The sequence below is a fragment of the Pseudophryne corroboree genome, chromosome 4 (assembly GCF_028390025.1).
Source record: "Pseudophryne corroboree isolate aPseCor3 chromosome 4, aPseCor3.hap2, whole genome shotgun sequence".
NCBI classification, from domain to species: domain Eukaryota; kingdom Metazoa; phylum Chordata; class Amphibia; order Anura; family Myobatrachidae; genus Pseudophryne; species Pseudophryne corroboree.
In genome coordinates, this window is record NC_086447.1 from 946660479 (window position 1) to 946678193 (window position 17715).

Sequence of the window (17715 nt, forward strand, 5' to 3'; positions counted from 1 at the left end):
GTGGCAGCGTCATGCTGTGGGGATGTTCTTCAGCAGTAGGGACTGGGAAACTGTTTCGAGTCGAGGGAAAGATGGATGGTGCTAAATACAGGGATATTCTTGAGCAAAACCTGTTTCAGTCTGCCTGTGATTTGAGACTGGGACGGAGGTTGACCTTCCAGCAGGACAGTGACCCGAAGCATACTGCTAAAGCAATACTCGAGTGGTTTAAGGGGAAACATTTAAATGTGTTGGAATGGCCTAGTCAAAGCCCAGATCTCAATCCAATTGAGAATCTGTGGTCAGACTTGAAGATTGCTGTTCACAAGCGGAAACCATCCAACATGAAGGAGCTGGAGCAGTTTTGCCTTGAGGAATGGACAAAAATCCCAGTGGCAAGATGTGGCTAGCTCATAGAGACTTATCCAAAGCAACTTGCAGCTTTAATTGCCGCAAAAGGTGGCTCTACAAAGTACTGACTTTAGGGGGGGTGAATAGTTATGTACGCTGAAGTTTTCTGTTATTTTGTCCTATTTGTTGATTGCGTCACAATAAAAAAACAAAAACATCTTCAAAGTTGTAGCCGTGTTCTGTGAATGAAATGATACAAACCTTCAAACAATCCATTTTAATTCCAGGTTGTGAGGCAACAAAAACATGAAAAATACAAAGGGGGGTGAATACTTTAGCAAGGCACTGTAAACTTTTTAAAACCAGATCTGGAGTGTTTAGGTGACATTTAGCACAATGTACTGTAAATGCCTTGTGACTTAACCTACCTGCATCTGCTGTATGTATATTATGTAGATTGGTGTGTTCTAACATGAGTATACTGTACAGTATGAAACATTTAGGAATCATATTGTGCAAATTTAAATATTGTCTTACATGTGCCTACTATAAGGTATATGCCAAACCGTTTCTCTCCCTCCCTCCCTCCCTCACACTCACCTTCCCTCTCTTCCACTCACCTTCCCTCTCTTCCACTCACCTTCCCTTCCTTCCACTCTCACACGCTCTCCTTCCTTTTTCCCTCCCTCACACTCATCTTCCCTCTCTTCCACTCTCACACTCATCTTCCCTCTCTTCCACTCTCACACGCTCTCCCTCCCTCCCTCACACTCACATTCCCTCTCTTCCACTCTCACACGCTCTCCTTCCTTTCTCCCTCCCTCACACTCACCTTCCCTCTCTTCCACTCTCACACGCTCTCCTTCCTTTCTCACTCCCTCACACTCACCTTCCTTCTCTTCCACTCTCACACGCTCTCCTTCCTTTCTCCCTCCCTCACACGCTCTCCTTCCTTTCTCCCTCCCTCACACTCACCTTCCCTCTCTTCCACTCTCACACGCTCTCCTTCCTTTCTCCCTCCCTCACCCTCACCTTCCTTCTCTTCCACTCTCACACGCTCTCCTTCCTTTCTCACTCCCTCACACTCACCTTCCCTCTCTTCCACTCTCACACGCTCTCCTTCCTTTCTCCCTCCCTCACCCTCACCTTCCTTCTCTTCCACTCTCACACGCTCTCCTTCCTTTCTCACTCCCTCACACTCACCTTCCCTCTCTTCCATTCTCACACACTCACCTTCCTTTCTCCCTCCCTCCCTCCCTCCCTCACACTCACCTTCCCTCTCTTCCACTCTCACACGCTCTCCTTCCTTTCTCCCTCCCTCACACTCACCTTCCCTCTCTTCCACTCTCACACGCTCTCCTTCCTTTCTCCCTCCCTCACACTCACCTTCCCTCTCTTCCACTCTCACACGTTCTCCTTCCTTTCTCCCTCCCTCACACTCACCTTCCCTCTCTTCCACTCTCACACGCTCTCCCTCCTTTCTCACTCCCTCACACTCACCTTCCTTCTCTTCCACTCTCACACGCTCTCCTTCCTTTCTCCCTCCCTCACACTCACCTTCCCTCTCACACGCTCTCCTTCCTTTCTCCCTCCCTCACACTCACCTTCCCTCTCTTCCACTCTCACACGCTCTCCTTCCTTTCTCCCTCCCTCACACTCACCTTCCCTTCCTTCCATTCTCACACACTCTCCTTCCTTTCTCCCTCCCTCACACTCACCTTCCCTCTCTCCCACTCTCACACGCTCTCCTTCCTTTCTCCCTCCCTCACACTCACCTTCCCTCTCTTCCACTCTCACACGCTCTCCTTCCTTTCTCCCTCCCTCACACTCACCTTCCCTTCCTTCCATTCTCACACACTCTCCTTCCTTTCTCCCTCCCTCACACTCACCTTCCTTCTCTTCCACTCTCGCACGCTCTCCTTCCTTTCTCACTCCCTCACACTCACCTTCCCTCTCTTCCATTCTCACACACTCTCCTTCCTTTCTCACTCCCTCAGACTCACCTTCCCTCTCTTCCACTCTCACACACTCACCTTCCTTTCTCCCTCCCTCCCTCACACTCACCTTCCCTCTCTTCCACTCTTACACGCTCTCCTTCCTTTCTCCCTCCCTCACACTCACCTTCCCTTCCTTCCATTCTCACACACTCTCCTTCCTTTCTCCCTCCCTCACACTCATCCTCCCTCTCTTCCACTCTCACCCTCCCTCTCTTCCACTCTCACACGCTCTCCTTCCTTTCTCCCTCACTCACCTTCCTTCTCTTCCACTCTCACACGCTCTCCTTCCTTTCTCCCTCCCTCCCTCACACTCACCTTCCCTCTCTTCCACTCTCACACGCTCTCCTTCCTTTCTCCCTCCCTCACACTCACCTTCCCTCTCTTCCACTCTCACACGCTCTACTTCCTTTCTCTATCGTCCTAGTGGATGCTGGGGTTCCTGAAAGGACCATGGGGAATAGCGGCTCCGCAGGAGACAGGGCACAAAAGTAAAGCTTTCCGATCAGGTGGTGTGCACTGGCTCCTCCCCCTATGACCCTCCTCCAAGCCAGTTAGATTTTTGTGCCCGGCCGAGAAGGGTGCAATCTAGGTGGCTCTCCTAAAGAGCTGCTTAGAAAGAAAGTTTAGCTTAGGTTTTTTATTTTACAGTGAGTCCTGCTGGCAACAGGATCACTGCAACGAGGGACTTAGGGGAGAAGAAGTGAACTCACCTGCGTGCAGGATGGATTGGCTTCTTGGCTACTGGACATCAGCTCCAGAGGGACGATCACAGGTACAGCCTGGATGGTCACCGGAGCCTTGCCGCCGGCCCCCTTGCAGATGCTGAAGTAAGAAGAGGTCCAGAATCGGCGGCAGAAGACTCCTCAGTCTTCTAAAGGTAGCGCACAGCACTGCAGCTGTGCGCCATTTTCCTCTCAGCACACTTCACACGGCAGTCACTGAGGGTGCAGGGCGCTGGGAGGGGGGCGCCCTGGGAGGCAAATGAATACCTATTTTGGCTAAAAATACCTCACATATAGCCTCCGGAGGCTATATGGAGATATTTAACCCCTGCCAGAATCCGTTAAGAGCGGGAGACGAGGCCGCCGAAAAAGGGGCGGGGCCTATCTCCTCAGCACACAGCGCCATTTTCCCTCACAGAAAGGCTGGAGGGAAGGCTCCCAGGCTCTCCCCTGCACTGCACTACAGAAACAGGGTTAAAACAGAGAGGGGGGGCACTAATTTGGCGTTAGAAATATATAAAAAAGATGCTATAAGGGAAAACACTTATATAAGGTTGTCCCTATATAATTATAGCGTTTTTGGTGTGTGCTGGCAAACTCTCCCTCTGTCTCTCCAAAGGGCTAGTGGGTCCTGTCCTCTATCAGAGCATTCCCTGTGTGTGTGCTGTGTGTCGGTACGTGTGTGTCGACATGTAGGAGGACGATGTTGGTGAGGAGGCGGAGCAATTGCCTGTAATGGTGATGTCACTCTCTAGGGAGTCGACACCGGAATGGATGGCTTATTTAGGGAATTACGTGATAATGTCAACACGCTGCAAGGTCGGTTGACGACATGAGACGGCCGACAAACAATTAGTACCGGTCCAGACGTCTCAAAAACACCGTCAGGGGTTTTAAAACGCCCGTTTACTTTAGTCGGTCGACACAGACACAGACAGGGACACTGAATCCAGTGTCGACGGTGAATAAACAAACGTATTCCTTATTAGGGCCACACGTTAAAGGCAATGAAGGAGGTGTTACATATTTCTGATACTACAAGTACCACAAAAGAGGGTATTATGTGGGATGTGAAAAAACTACCATAGTTTTTCCTGAATCAGATAAATTAAATAAAGTGTGTGATGATGCGTGGGTTCCCCCCGATAGAAAATTATGGGCGGTATACCCTTTCCCGCCAGAAGTTAGGGCGCGTTGGGAAACACCCCTTAGGGTGGATAAGGCGCTCACACGCTTATCAAAACAAGTGGCGGTACCGTCTATAGATAGGGCCGTCCTCAAGGTCCAGCTGACAGGAGGTTGGAAAATATCATAAAAAGTATATACACACATACTGGTGTTATACTGCGACCAGCGATCGCCTCAGCCTGGATGTGCAGAGCTGGGGTGGCTTGGTCGGATTCCCTGACTAAAAATATTGATACCCTTGACAGGGACAGTATTTTATTGACTATAGAGCATTTAAAGGATGCATTTCTATATATGCGAGATGCACAGAGGGATATTTGCACTCTGGCATCAAGAGTAAATGCGATGTCCATAACTGCCAGAAGATGTCATGGACACGACAGTGGTCAGGTGATGCAGATTCCAAACGGCACAAAGGTGTATTGCCGTATAAAGGAAGAGGAGTTATTTGGGGTCGGTCCATCGGACCTGGTGGCCACGGCAACTGCTGGAAAATCCACCGTTTTTACCCTAAGTCACATCTCTGCAGAAAAAGACACCGTCTTTTCAGCCTCAGTCCTTTCGTCCCTATAAGATCATATCTGCCCAGGGATAGAGGAAAGGGAAGAAGACTGCAGCAGGCAGCCCATTCCCAGGAACAGAAGCGTTCCACCGCTTCTGACAAGTTCTCAGCATGGCGCTGAGACCGTACAGGACCCCTGGATCCTACAAGTAGTATCCCAGGGGTACAGATTGGAATGTCGAGAAGTTTCCCCTTCGCAGGCTCCTGAAGTCTGCTTTACCAAGGTCTCCCTCCGACAAGGAGGCAGTATGGGAAAAAATTCACAAGCTGTATTCCCAGCAGGTGATAATTAAATTACCCCTCCTACTACAAGAAAAGGGGTATTATTCCACACTATATTGTGGTACTGAAGCCAGAAGGCTAGGTGAGACTTATTCTAAAAAAAATTTTTGAACACTTACAAAGGTTCAAATCAAGATGGAGTCGCTCAGAGCAGTGATAACGAACCAGGAAGAAGGGGACTATATAGTGTCCCGGGACATCAGGGATCCTTACCTCTATGTCCCAAATTTGCCCTTCTCACTAAGGGTACCTCAGGTTCGTGGTGCAGAACTGTCACTATCAGTTTCAGACGCTGCCGTTTGGATTGTCCACGGCACCCCGGGTCTTTACCAAGGTAATGGCCGAAATGATGATTCTTCTTCGAAGAAAAGGCGTCTTAATTATCCCTTACTTGGACGATCTCCTGATAAGGGCATAGTCCAGGGAACAGTTGGAGGTCGGAGTAGCACTATCTAGGATACTGCTACAACAGCACGGGTGGATTCTAAATATTCCAAAATCGCAGCTGATCCCGACGACACGTCTGCTGTGCCTAGGGATGATTCTGGACACAGTCCAGAAAAAAGGTGTTTCTCCCGGAAGAGAAAGCCAGGGAGTTATCCGAGCTAGTCAGGAACCTCCTAAAAACAGTGCATCATTGCACAAGGGTCCTGGTAAAAATGGTGGCTTCCTACGAAGCGATTCCATTCGGCAGATTTCACGCAAGAACTTTTCAGTGGGATCTGCTGGACAAATGGTCCGGATCGCATCTTCAGATGCATCAGCGGATAACCCTATATCCAGGTGTCTCTCCTGTGGTGGTTATAGAGTGCTCATCTTCTAGAGGGCCGCAGATTCGGCATTCAGGATTGGATGCTGGTGACCACGGAGCCCAGCCCGAGAGGCTGGGGAGCAGTCACACAAGGAAAAAATTTCCAGGGAGTGTGATCAAGTCTGGAGACTTTTCTCCACATAAATATACTGGAGCTAAGGGTAAATTTATAATGCTCTAAGCTTAGCAAGACCTCTGTTTCAAGGTCAGCCGGTATTGATCCAGTGGGAAAAACATCACGGCAGTCGCCCACGTAAACAGACAGGGCGACACAAGAAGCAGGAGGGCAATGGCAAAAACTGCAAGGACTTTTCGCTGGGCGGAAATTCATGTGATAGCACTGTCAGCAGTGTTTCATCCCGGGAATGGAAACTGGGAAGCAGACTTCCTCAGCAGGCACGACCTCCACCCGGGAGAGTGGAAACTTCATCGGGAAGTTTTTTCCACATGATTGTAAACCGTTGGGAAATACCAAAGGTGGACATGATGGCGTCCCGTCTGAAAAAAAAAACGGGACAGGTATTGCGCCAGGTCAAGAGACCCTCAGGCAATAGCTGTGGACGTTCTGGTAACACCGTGGGTGTACCAGTCGGTGTATGTGTTCCCTCCTCTGCTTCTCATACCTAAGGTGCTGAGAATTATAAGACGTAGAGGAGTAAGAACTATACTCATGGCTCCGGATTGGCCAAGAAGGACTTGGTACCCGGAACTTCAAGAGATGCTTACAGAGGTCTTATGGCCTCTGCCGCTAAGAAGGGACTTGCTTCAGCAAGTACCATGTCTGTTCCAAGACTTACCGCAGCTGCGTTTGTCGGCATGGCGGTGGAAAGCCGGATCCTAAGGGAAAAAGGCATTCCGGAAGAGGTCATTCCTACCCTGGTCAAAGCCAGAAAGGAGGTGACCGCACAACATTATCACCACATGTGGCGAAAATATGTTGCGTGGTGTGAGGCCAGGAAGGCCCCACAAAGAAATTTCAACTCGGTCGTTTCCTGCATTTCCTGCAAACAGGAGTGTCTATGGGCCTCAAATTGGGGTCCATTAAGGTTCAAATTTCGGCCCTGTCGATTTTCTTCCAGAAAGAATTGGCTTCAGTTCCTGAAGTCCAGAAGTTTGTCAAGGGAGTATTGCATATACAACCCCCTTTTGTGCCTCCAGTGGCACTGTGGGATCTCAACGTAGTTCTGGGATTCCTCAAATCACATTGGTTTAAAACCAGTCAAATCTGTGGATTTGAAGCATCTCACATGAAAAGTGACCATGCTCTTGGCCCTGGCCTGGACCAGGCGAGTGTCAAATTGGTGGTTTTTTCTCAAAAAAGCCCATATCTGTTGTCCATTCGGACAGGGCAGAGCTGCGGACTCGTCCCCAGTTCTCTCCCTAAGGTGGTGTCAGTGTTTCACCTGAACCAGCTTATTGTGGTGCCTTGCACCTACTAGGGACTTGGAGGACTCCAAGTTGCTAGATGTTGTCAGGGCCCTGAAAATATGTTCCAGGACGGCTGGAGTCAGGAAAACTGACTTGCTGTTATCCTGTATGCACCCAACAAACTGGGTGCTCTTGCTTCTAAGCAGACTATTGCTAGTTGGATGTGTAATACAATTCAGCTTGCACATTCTGTGGCAGGCCTGCCACAGCCAAAATATGTAAATGCCCATTCCACAAGGAAGGTGGGCTCATCTTGGGCGGCTGCCCGAGGGGTCTCGGCTTTACAACTTTGCCGAGCAGCTACTTGGTCAGGGGCAAACACGTTTGCTAAATTCTACAATTTTGATACCCTGGCTAAGGAGGACCTGGAGTTCTCTCATTCGGTGCTGCAGAGTCATCCGCACTCTCCCGCCCGTTTGGGAGCTTTGGTATAATCCCCATGGTCCTTTCAGGAACCCCAGCATCCACTAGGACGATAGAGAAAATAAGAATTTACTTACCGATAATTCTATTTCTCGGAGTCCGTAGTGGATGCTGGGCGCCCATCCCAAGTGCGGATTATCTGCAATACTTGTACATAGTTACAAAAATCGGGTTATTATTGTTGTGAGCCATCTTTTCAGAGGCTCCGCTGTTATCATACTGTTAACTGGGTTTAGATCACAAGTTGTACGGTGTGATTGGTGTGGCTGGTATGAGTCTTACCCGGGATTCAAAATTCCTCCCTTATTGTGTACGCTCGTCCGGGCACAGTACCTAACTGGCTTGGAGGAGGGTCATAGGGGGAGGAGCCAGTGCACACCACCTGATCGGAAAGCTTTACTTTTGTGCCCTGTCTCCTGCGGAGCCGCTATTCCCCATGGTCCTTTCAGGAACCCCAGCATCCACTACGGACTCCGAGAAATAGAATTATCGGTAAGTAAATTCTTATTTTCTCCCTCCCTCACACTCACCTTCCCTCTCTTCCACTCACACGCTCTCCTTCCTTTCTCCCTCCCTCCCTCACACTCACCTTCCCTCTCTTCCACTCTCACACGCTCTCCTTCCTTTCTCTCTCCCTCACACTCACCTTCCCTTCCTTCCATTCTCACACACTCTCCTTCCTTTCTCCCTCCCTCCCTCACACTCACCTTCCCTCTCTTCCACTCTCACACGCTCTCCTTCCTTTCTCCCTCCCTCACACTCACCTTCCCTCTCTTCCACTCTCACACGCTCTCCTTCCTTTCTCCCTCCCTCACACTCACCTTCCCTTCCTTCCATTCTCACACACTCTCCTTCCTTTCTCCCTCACACTCACCCTCCCTCTCTTCCACTCTCACCCTCCCTCTCTTCCACTCTCACACGCTCTCCTTCCTTTCTCCCTCACTCACTCACCTTCCTTCTCTTCCACTCTCACACGCTCTCCTTCCTTTCTCCCTCCCTCACACTCACCTTCCCTCTCTTCCACTCTCACACGCTCTCCTTCCTTTCTCCCTCCCTCCCTCACACTCACCTTCCCTCTCTTCCACTCTCACACGCTCTCCTTCCTTTCTCTCTCCCTCACACTCACCTTCCCTTCCTTCCATTCTCACACACTCTCCTTCCTTTCTCCCTCCCTCCCTCACACTCACCTTCTCTCCCTTCCACTCTCACACGCTCTCCTTCCTTTCTCCCTCCCTCACACTCACCTTCCCTCTCTTCCACTCTCACACGCTCTCCTTTCTTTCTCCCTCCCTCACACTCACCTTCCCTTCCTTCCATTCTCACCCTCCCTCTCTTCCACTCTCACACGCTCTCCTTCCTTTCTCCCTCACTCACCTTCCTTCTCTTCCACTCTCACACGCTCTCCTTCCTTTCTCCCTCCCTCCCTCACACTCACCTTCCCTCTCTTCCACTCTCACCTTCCCTCTCCTTCCATTCTCCCTCCCTCCCTCACACTCACCTTTCCTCTCTTCCACTCTCACACGCTGGGGGCAGAGAGATGGGTAAGGGCAAGTGGCAGCTTGGGCAGTGCTGAGGGCAGAGAAATGGGTAAGGGCAAGTGGCAGCTTGGGGCAGAGAGAAGGGTAAGGGCAAGTGGCAGCTTGAGCAGTGCTGGGGGCAGAGAGAAGGGTAAGGGCAAGTGGCAGCTTGGGCAGTGCTGGGGCAGAGAGAAGGGTAAGGGCAAGTGACAGCTTGGGCATTGCTGGGTGCAGAGAGAAGGGTAAGGGCAAGTGGCAGCTTGGGCGGTGCTGGGGGCAGAGAGAAGGGTAAGGGCAAGTGGCAGCTGGAGCGGTGCTGGGGGCAGAGAGAAGGGTAAGGGCAAGTGGCAGCTTGGGCAGTGCTGGGTAAGGGCAAGTGGCAGCTTGGGCAGTCCTGGGGGCAGAGAGAAGGGTAAGGGCAAGTGACAGCTTGGGCAGTGCTGGGGGCAGAGAGAAGGGTAATGGCAAGTGGTAGATTGGGCAGTGCTGGGGGCAGAGAGAAGGGTAAGGACAAGTGGCAGCTTGGGCTGTGCTGGTGGGCAGAGAGAAGGGTAAGGGCAAGTGGCAGCTTGGGCAGTGCTGGGGGCAGAGAGAAGGGTATGGGCAAGTGGCAGTTTGGGCAGAGCTGGGGGCAGAGAGAAGGGTATGGGAAAGTGGCAGCTTGGGCAGTGCTCGGGGCAGAGAGAAGGGTAATGGCAAGTGGCAGCTTGGGCAGTGCTGGGGCAGAGAGAAGGGTAAGGGCAAGTGGCAGCTTGGGCAGTGCTGGGAAAGGGCAAGTGGCAGCTGGGGCGGTGCTGGGGGCAGAGAGAAGGGTAAGGGCAAGTGGCAGCTTGGGCAGTGCTGGGGGTAGGTGACAGTTCGGGTAGAGCTGGGGTTGTGGTAGGAAGCAGTTGGAGTAGAGCTGTGGGTTTGGGAAGGTAGTGGATAGAGGGGGTAATGACAGCCAGTCATTTTAGGGAGGGAGGTAGGAGTTAAGGAGGCAGTGCTGTGGGCAGGTAACACTTTGGGTAGAGAGGGGATGAGGGCATGCAGCAGTTGGAGTAGGGATGGGGTAAGAGTAGATAGCAGCTGGGGCATTACTGGGGGCAAAGAAGGGGTTTGTGACAGGCAGTGCTGGGGTTAGGGAGGGGGTAAGGGTACATAGCAGTTTAGGCAGTACTGGTGGTAAGGGTAGACAGCAGGAGAGGTCAGGGGAATGCAGTGCTGGGGGCAATAGTTAACGCCTTCCTATTGTTGGGAGCCATTGTCCGGGTCACCAGAGCCATTTCATCCAGCATCACCACTGTGTCTGTTTGGGATACTGTTGTCCACCTCTAGCTCAATGAGCTGCCACCCCAGCTTGTCCCTCAGTCAGCAGGTGATGAGCTCCAGGTCCCCTCACTGTCCTCGGAGTCTGGTATGGACCACACAAAGGCGTGTGTACACCGCCCCAGACGGGGGCAACAACAGTGCTGCAGCTGGGAGAGTCACAGGGTGGCTGGTGGAGAAAGTGTGAGAGGGGGAACTGGATTCAGCCTGAGGAGGAGGAAGCAGAGCCTGGAAAGCTGGATTCAATTTGCAGAGCAACACACTGGGCACAGGTGGTCGGGAGGGAGGGGCGATCTTAGGCTGCTATTGGATGGTGAGACAGTGTGGGATTGCTATTGGCTGTGGAGCACACAGATCATATAGCGTGTTCTATTATTTGTCTTTATGCTGCCTGTACGTTCTCCAGAGGCCAGTGATCACTTTCTGCCTCGTACGTCTGTGATATCACCGCACTCTCCTGAAAGCTGCTCCCTCGTCCAGGTGGTGGGTTCACATTCTAGAAAAACACAGTAAAATCTGGTTTTAATGCAGTGTAATGAATGTGTGCAAGTGTCACTTGCTGGAGGAGCTGCTGCTTGAGTCTATGTACAGATAAGAATAATGATTGATGTCTCTTTTCTCAGGAGCACATCTGGAGAACCGAAAGAGAGGGAAAGAGAAGACACAAAAGATTCAAAGCCCCGTTCACTCCGCTTTACGTGGAGCATGAAGACCACTAGTTCTATGGACCCCAACGATATGATGAAAGAGATTCGTAAAGTCCTGGACACCAACAACTGCGATTATGAGCAGAAAGAGCGGTTCCTGCTCTTCTGCGTACATGGGGATGCGCGACAGGACAGTCTTGTACAGTGGGAAATGGAAGTGTGCAAACTGCCTCGTCTGTCCCTTAATGGGGTACGCTTCAAGAGAATATCTGGGACCTCCATCGCCTTCAAAAACATTGCGTCCAAGATTGCGAATGAACTCAAACTGTGACCTCAACAAGTTGGAGAATGTTCCACATGACATTCAGTGTCGGAATGTGCTGCGGAGCCTGTCGCTGCCAGGATGTAGCCTGTAATGGGCACGCACGTCTTGCCCGCAATCCAGCGTACATTGTACCGTACGCAGCGAGTCCTATGGAACATTCACGTCTCAGTCTATGTGGATAGAATTGTACAATAGAGAAGCAGATCTTGTATAGCTGGGTTTAGTTACTGTACAGAGGTCTGTGTTCCGTGTTTTGTTGCAATGATCACATTTGTCCTCATGGTTTTATTTTTTCTGCAAAACACATCAGAACGTTTTTCTTTCTGTAGAGCGGATTATTCATCATGGCGGCAGTATGTTCCGTCCTGGTGGTGGCTGTTCCAGTAACCGTTCTATTAGCAGCACTGACTGCAATAAAGATCAATGGGGCATTAGATGACACCCCAGTAACCCCCAAATGTTCCGGCAGCTTTACAGGGGAGATGTTTACAGTGTTGAAATGAGTATATTTAATACACAGAACATGAATGGCGTTGTGCCAGCTAGGCTCTGGAACCGGGAGCTCCTTGCGCTCCCAGGGTGATGTTCTAGGATGGAGGGTGTAACTGTGGTTTTCCTTATGAGAACATCACATATTGAATTCTAACTTTCAGTTGTCTAAAACTTACAGCCAGTTTCATTTGTTGCAGAGATCGCTGCATTGTATATTACACTTTTTAGAGATCTCCAGAACATTTACCTGTCTCTGGAGGAGTTTCCGATAGCGGCTCGATGTGCCGTTCTGGAGGCCAGAACCATTGCACCCCGTAGACGTGCTCAGAGAATGCAGCCATAGGCTGGATGTCCGGCACCTCATCGACGCTTATTGAATCCTGTTGCAATGTATTTCTTACTTAGAAAACAGGAATTAAATGTTTCGGCATCTTAATTCCTGAACTCCTACGTTTCCGGCCAGTAGCCTCTAGAAATCTGTTCCTGGTCATCGCACCACTGGTGAGATTATGGATATGAGCGATGGTGGCTGGTGCCCTTGGAGTAATGCCATGTAACCCCTGCACGGACTGTATCTCCCCTTTATCCCCTAACATTTACTGACCTGCTAGAATATCTGTTATAAGGTGAATAAATGGGCGATGCTGGGAGAGCACCGACAAGTGCCACGCCTCAAACAACATCATACAATTGTGCATACACCTATATAACAGTAATAGATTCAGCAGCCCAGGGGCTCTGAGGATGTGCATACACCTATATAACAGTAATAGATTCAGCAGCCCAGGGGCTCTGAGGATGTGCATACACCTATATAACAGTAATAGATTCAGCAGCCCAGGGGCTCTGAGGATGTGCGGACACCTCATCGCTTGCAGTTTCTAATGCTAAAATGCTGCTGCACAAGCAGGAGAGTAGATGAATTACTTGGCGTATATTACACTGTTACCTAGAGTGTGAGATTGTTGGTGTTCAGGGTGTGACATTTACACCGGGTGTAGTTGGTGATATGAATTCTCCTAATTCCTGCCGTGTAAGATGATGATGGACTGAGCCCTCCTTGAATGATTTGCCTGGTATTATAGACAAGATGTCTCCCTAGCAACACTGGGTCCTTTTACTTAATGATTGCAGGGTAGAGTAAAAGTAGTATCAAATAAACCACATAAAAATGAGATGAGTAATACGGGTCTCTCTGTGCCCCCGGCCTTAGGGGCCTATGGGGGAGTGGATTTTTGCATAGCAAGGCTGCGATCGCTTGTGCAGCCGAGCTATGCAAAAACATTTTGTACAGTTTCTAAGTAGGTCTGGACTTACCCACTGCGATGACGTCAGTGTCACACGCCCCGGAATTGAAGTCAGACATCCGCCCACCAAACGCCGGGACACGCCTGCGTTTGGATCTCCACTCCCCAAAAACGGTCAGTTGATGCCCCGAAACGCCTTCCTCCTGTCAATCACGGTGCGATCGCGGCAGTGATCGTTTTCTTCTTTAATTCAGTCGCTGCCCGGTGTTCCTCATCGCCGGGCAGCGACGCACCTGCGCATTTGCGGCCGCTGTGCATGCGCATTCCGGACCCATTCGCACGGCTTCGAAAAAAAGCAACATGCGAACGGGTCTGAATGACCCCCTTAGACAAGAGCTTAGGTTGCCTAATGGATGGCTCAGCTCTGCGTGGCTTGCACACCGTGGAGACATAACGTTCATTATAGCAATTCATTAGGGACGGGTGAGCTCGCTGAAGATGTCTCAGTTCTGTGACCGGTTTCTAGGATGTATTGTTATGATTGTTTGTGGGGGATCTGTACCCCAATACCCAGCAAGCTAAAACACTAATTGTTGCCTCTGTATTGTAAATGACACGTCTGGTCGCCATTCAGCCAAGTCCTGGCCTAGGCACACCATAGAGGAAGGAATAGTGGTGTTTCCCATAGCAACTAATCAGACCGTTACTTTTCTACTATAGTTTACAAAATGAAAGCCAATTTATTATTGGTTCTTGCTTCACGTTCTGAGTACGGAGTCTTAGTGAGGCGTCTGCAGAAGTTGCCGCATTTGAGCTCAGAACCTGATACTGATAAGACATACACGACGCATTGCGTTCAGAAACTGTAAGGAATGTGTATGGACACCCGGCGTTAGCGACAAGCGGGTGTGGAAATGCTGCCTCAGCAGTGGTAGTAATAAGTATTCATGGTATTATTATTAAACATAACCTTGTATTTGGGCGTAATAAATGGTCCTATTATTATATCACTCCTACCAAGTATTCTAAAATACTTCACACAAAAGAAATAACATGAACAGAAACTTTCATTAGTAGCGCAGTAGTATTTAGTAGAAGTAATGCATTGAAAACAATATATAGCAATAACAACAGTTAATGAACACATAAGAATCACATAGAAGTTACTGTTCTAGAGTTCCAGGACATATAGGGCGGGATGTACTAAAGGAAAAATGTGGTAACCCCCGAAAACGGGGGTTTTACTGTGTTTTCAAATTTACTAAGACCCTACAGACGGTTTTTCGCCGTGCAGGGTGTCACCATCTCTGCAGGTGTGCTCAGTCCTACGAGAAGCCGGATGGATGTTATTTCTTATTAATAAACATGGAAGTCGCATATTCCATTTATAATTTAATTCATTATAGATTTAAAATTGAAATTAAATACAAACATCTAAAAAGGAAATCTTCCTCAATTAGTGTAAGTGGAAATAGAAGTCTGGAACTCATTTAAAATGGCCTCAAAGTAATAAATGAAATTGGTAAGCTGGGGGGGGCTCTGTGCCGTCCTGTACGTGCCGGTCCAAACACCCGTGATGTCAGACCTAGGTGGTGACAGATAGCGAGTACTGTATACCACCAGTGATAGCGGATATAGGGGGTTATCTGCAATCCGTTCTTTTGCGTGCTGCGGGCCGCCCATTGTGGTTGCAGCAATTGTGGACGACCCCTTGCAGCTAGGCTGCGTATGCAGGAGGTCCACCACCATTTTTTTGAATGGAGCGGCTGCGTGTGACATCACACAGTCTCCCCGAAAACTGCTGCCAGCCCGCCCCCATTTTCCCCGCTCCGTTGCCGCCTCCTAACCCTGTTAATCAGGCAGAGGCGTTCCACATCGCATTCGGCGGCCGCGCTCATGGTTATTAGCGATGTGACCTGAATAACCCCCATTATAGTCAGTCTGGGTGATACTATGGACTGTGACCTATTACTCTGTGACGTCATACAAAGCGTCTTCACAATATCATAACGTTTTATCACTCAGAGATAAGTGTACAACTACTTACAGATATAATAAGACCTATAATCTCTGAACCAACAAATGGAGTAAAACATATAAAAGTCACACATATAGCGTAATAAAATACTTCCCGTCTCATTATAAAAGGAGTCTTGCCTGAGGACGCAGGGCGCCTGCTGGGAGCAGTGTCGTATCACAGCCACCATTCAGAAAGGGAGATTGGTTTTATTTTCTGATTTAAGACATTTTATATATATATAAGTGACTACCTAGTTGTAAGCTATTTTGCTATGTTGTGTATGATTTTGAGACGTTTCATTTGTCCAGAGTTTATATGATATTATTCTTTTACCAGTAGCTCCCGGACTTGAGTGTTGTCAGGTTTGTGATTGATTCGTTCAGTCCACTATCATTAGTCCTATACTCCGTTTACCTTTAGTAAAGCTTTCTATACCGGGACACACAGAATAAGTTACACGGGTTCTGTGGCTGCTTGAAACCAGATGAAATGCAGCCTTGAAGTCAGCTAGCCACAGAACCTGTGTAATTCATGAGGTCCAGGTTTAGGGATAGTACTGGGAATACGTTCCTTTTAATAAGGTTTATTACAGGGTAGATATAACATGGTTGACCCCGCAGGGATGACTGTACATGGTGAAAGATAGCCGTCTCTCTGCATATGATGCCCGCTCTGTAAGTAAATGTTACCTTAGTACATCTGACTTCCAGAGAGGATCAATGAAATGCTTCCCCTGAGGTTTGCAGCCTAATCTCCAATATCTTCTTATTACTGTTTATCTGGGTATTCAGCGCATTATAAACGTATAAAACACGGAGAGGGAGTGGATAATACAGGGAATATAATAGCAGGCACCACCCCAGGAGCTTACAGTCCAGTAGTGTCTGTCTTGTGACGCTCTAATGATGTTCGTGTTGTTTTAGTGAATCCTCTTCTGGCAGCTCAGTCTGGTCGGGTGCTCACTTCTACACCAGTCTGTCTCCTCCGCCTCAGGTCCCTCTGAATGAATACATTGATCCCGTCTCCCAGTACGCGGCCTGTTGGGAACCGATGAGATAAGCCGGTTCCAGAGTCTTTTATAGTACAGGTGATATTCACTTTGTTGTGGAGCATTTTGGGGTAAAGTTTAAGATGGCGAACCTGGAGGTTTCCGCCGTCTCCACGTCCGTTCTTCAGATGTAGCAGCGCTATGTCTGTACAAGTGATAATGCCATTTTTTGGTTATTTAGCTCTTTAAATAATCCTCTTTTATCCAATGTGCAGTTTATGAATAAATTATAATATTTAAAGTTTTTCTGTGGAAGCAGCCATATTAAACCAATTAGTTCACTCGTAACCGTGGATAGTGCGCGCATGAGCCACAAAGGTACACGCTAATATTTAGAAATGTGGTTTTCAAGGGACCACTGAAGACTTGCTGAGCTTCAGACAGAATCTGTATATCGGCTGCAGTCGCTACAATCTGTCTCTTCCTGCTTGTTAGAATACAGAGGGAATTCTGCAGTGGAAGGGTTAATTTATTACCTCTGGGCAGGGCCTGTGAGGAGTCGCACAGAAAGGTCTGGAATGAGCACATATTGATTTTTCAGTCACATATGGTTGTAGATTATTGTGTTGATCACCGCATCACTAACCTGCCTGACCCCCCCCCCCCCCCCCTGCATATTTATTCCAACTCCTCATGCTTGTAATGTGCTGATTTCTAATAAAGGCAATTGCCTGAAATATAAATATATATAAATATATACACTTATTTTATTTTTACCTTTTTTTTGGAATTAGTACAAAAAAAGAAGAAGAAAAAAACCCCTAGCGCTGGTAAATTTTACTCCCATGTTATTTTGTACTGAAGTGACCTGTTAGAGGTTGATTGTGCAATGTTATTTAATGTTGTATTGATTGTAAGCATCAGCGCGCACTCATCAGAGAATGTCACAAGCTGTTTTTTATTTTCTTTTATATTTTCTTTGTTAAAAACACAACAGAAGCTGTGAGCAATTTATTGTTTGTTTTTTATTGCTGTTTTTTGTGTTCGTAGTTGCCGTTAATTTCTGCGATGGTTTCCTGACGGAATGGACAAGTACGGTGTGGCGTAGCTTTATTTTGTAATGTTTCCATCTGAAATGGATTTGTATTGTTGCCTTAGACTCAAAAGGAAAAAAGTGATTTAAAAACCAATAAATACAATTCTAGGCCCTTTTCTCTGGTGACGGTTTCATGCGAGATATTCACGCCCTGGCGCACTGTATTACACAACAAGAAGATGCCGCAATTGTTCTCATAATAAGTGTTTTGTCCTTTCCTGTTCCTGGATGAAAGTTTGGAAGGAGAAAGAGGTGATTCTATAGAGATCCTTACTTATTACTACATAGAAAACATTTCATTTTGTGTGATACTGGGGTCTATTTACTAAGCA

The 17715-nt window shown here is 48.5% G+C and overlaps 1 protein-coding gene across 1 annotated transcript in view; it reads left to right on the forward strand.

Annotated features, from left to right (window-relative positions):
* Positions 1-17499, forward strand: part of MARK1 (microtubule affinity regulating kinase 1) — a 721120-nt gene extending 703621 nt beyond the window's left edge. Inside the window, exon 15 of the mRNA XM_063919434.1 lies at positions 11192-17499. Within this exon, the coding sequence (XP_063775504.1) occupies positions 11192-11546 (355 nt within the window). The 3' untranslated portion in view covers positions 11547-17499. The remainder of the gene's footprint in view (positions 1-11191) is intronic.
* The last annotated feature ends 216 nt before the right edge of the window (positions 17500-17715 follow it).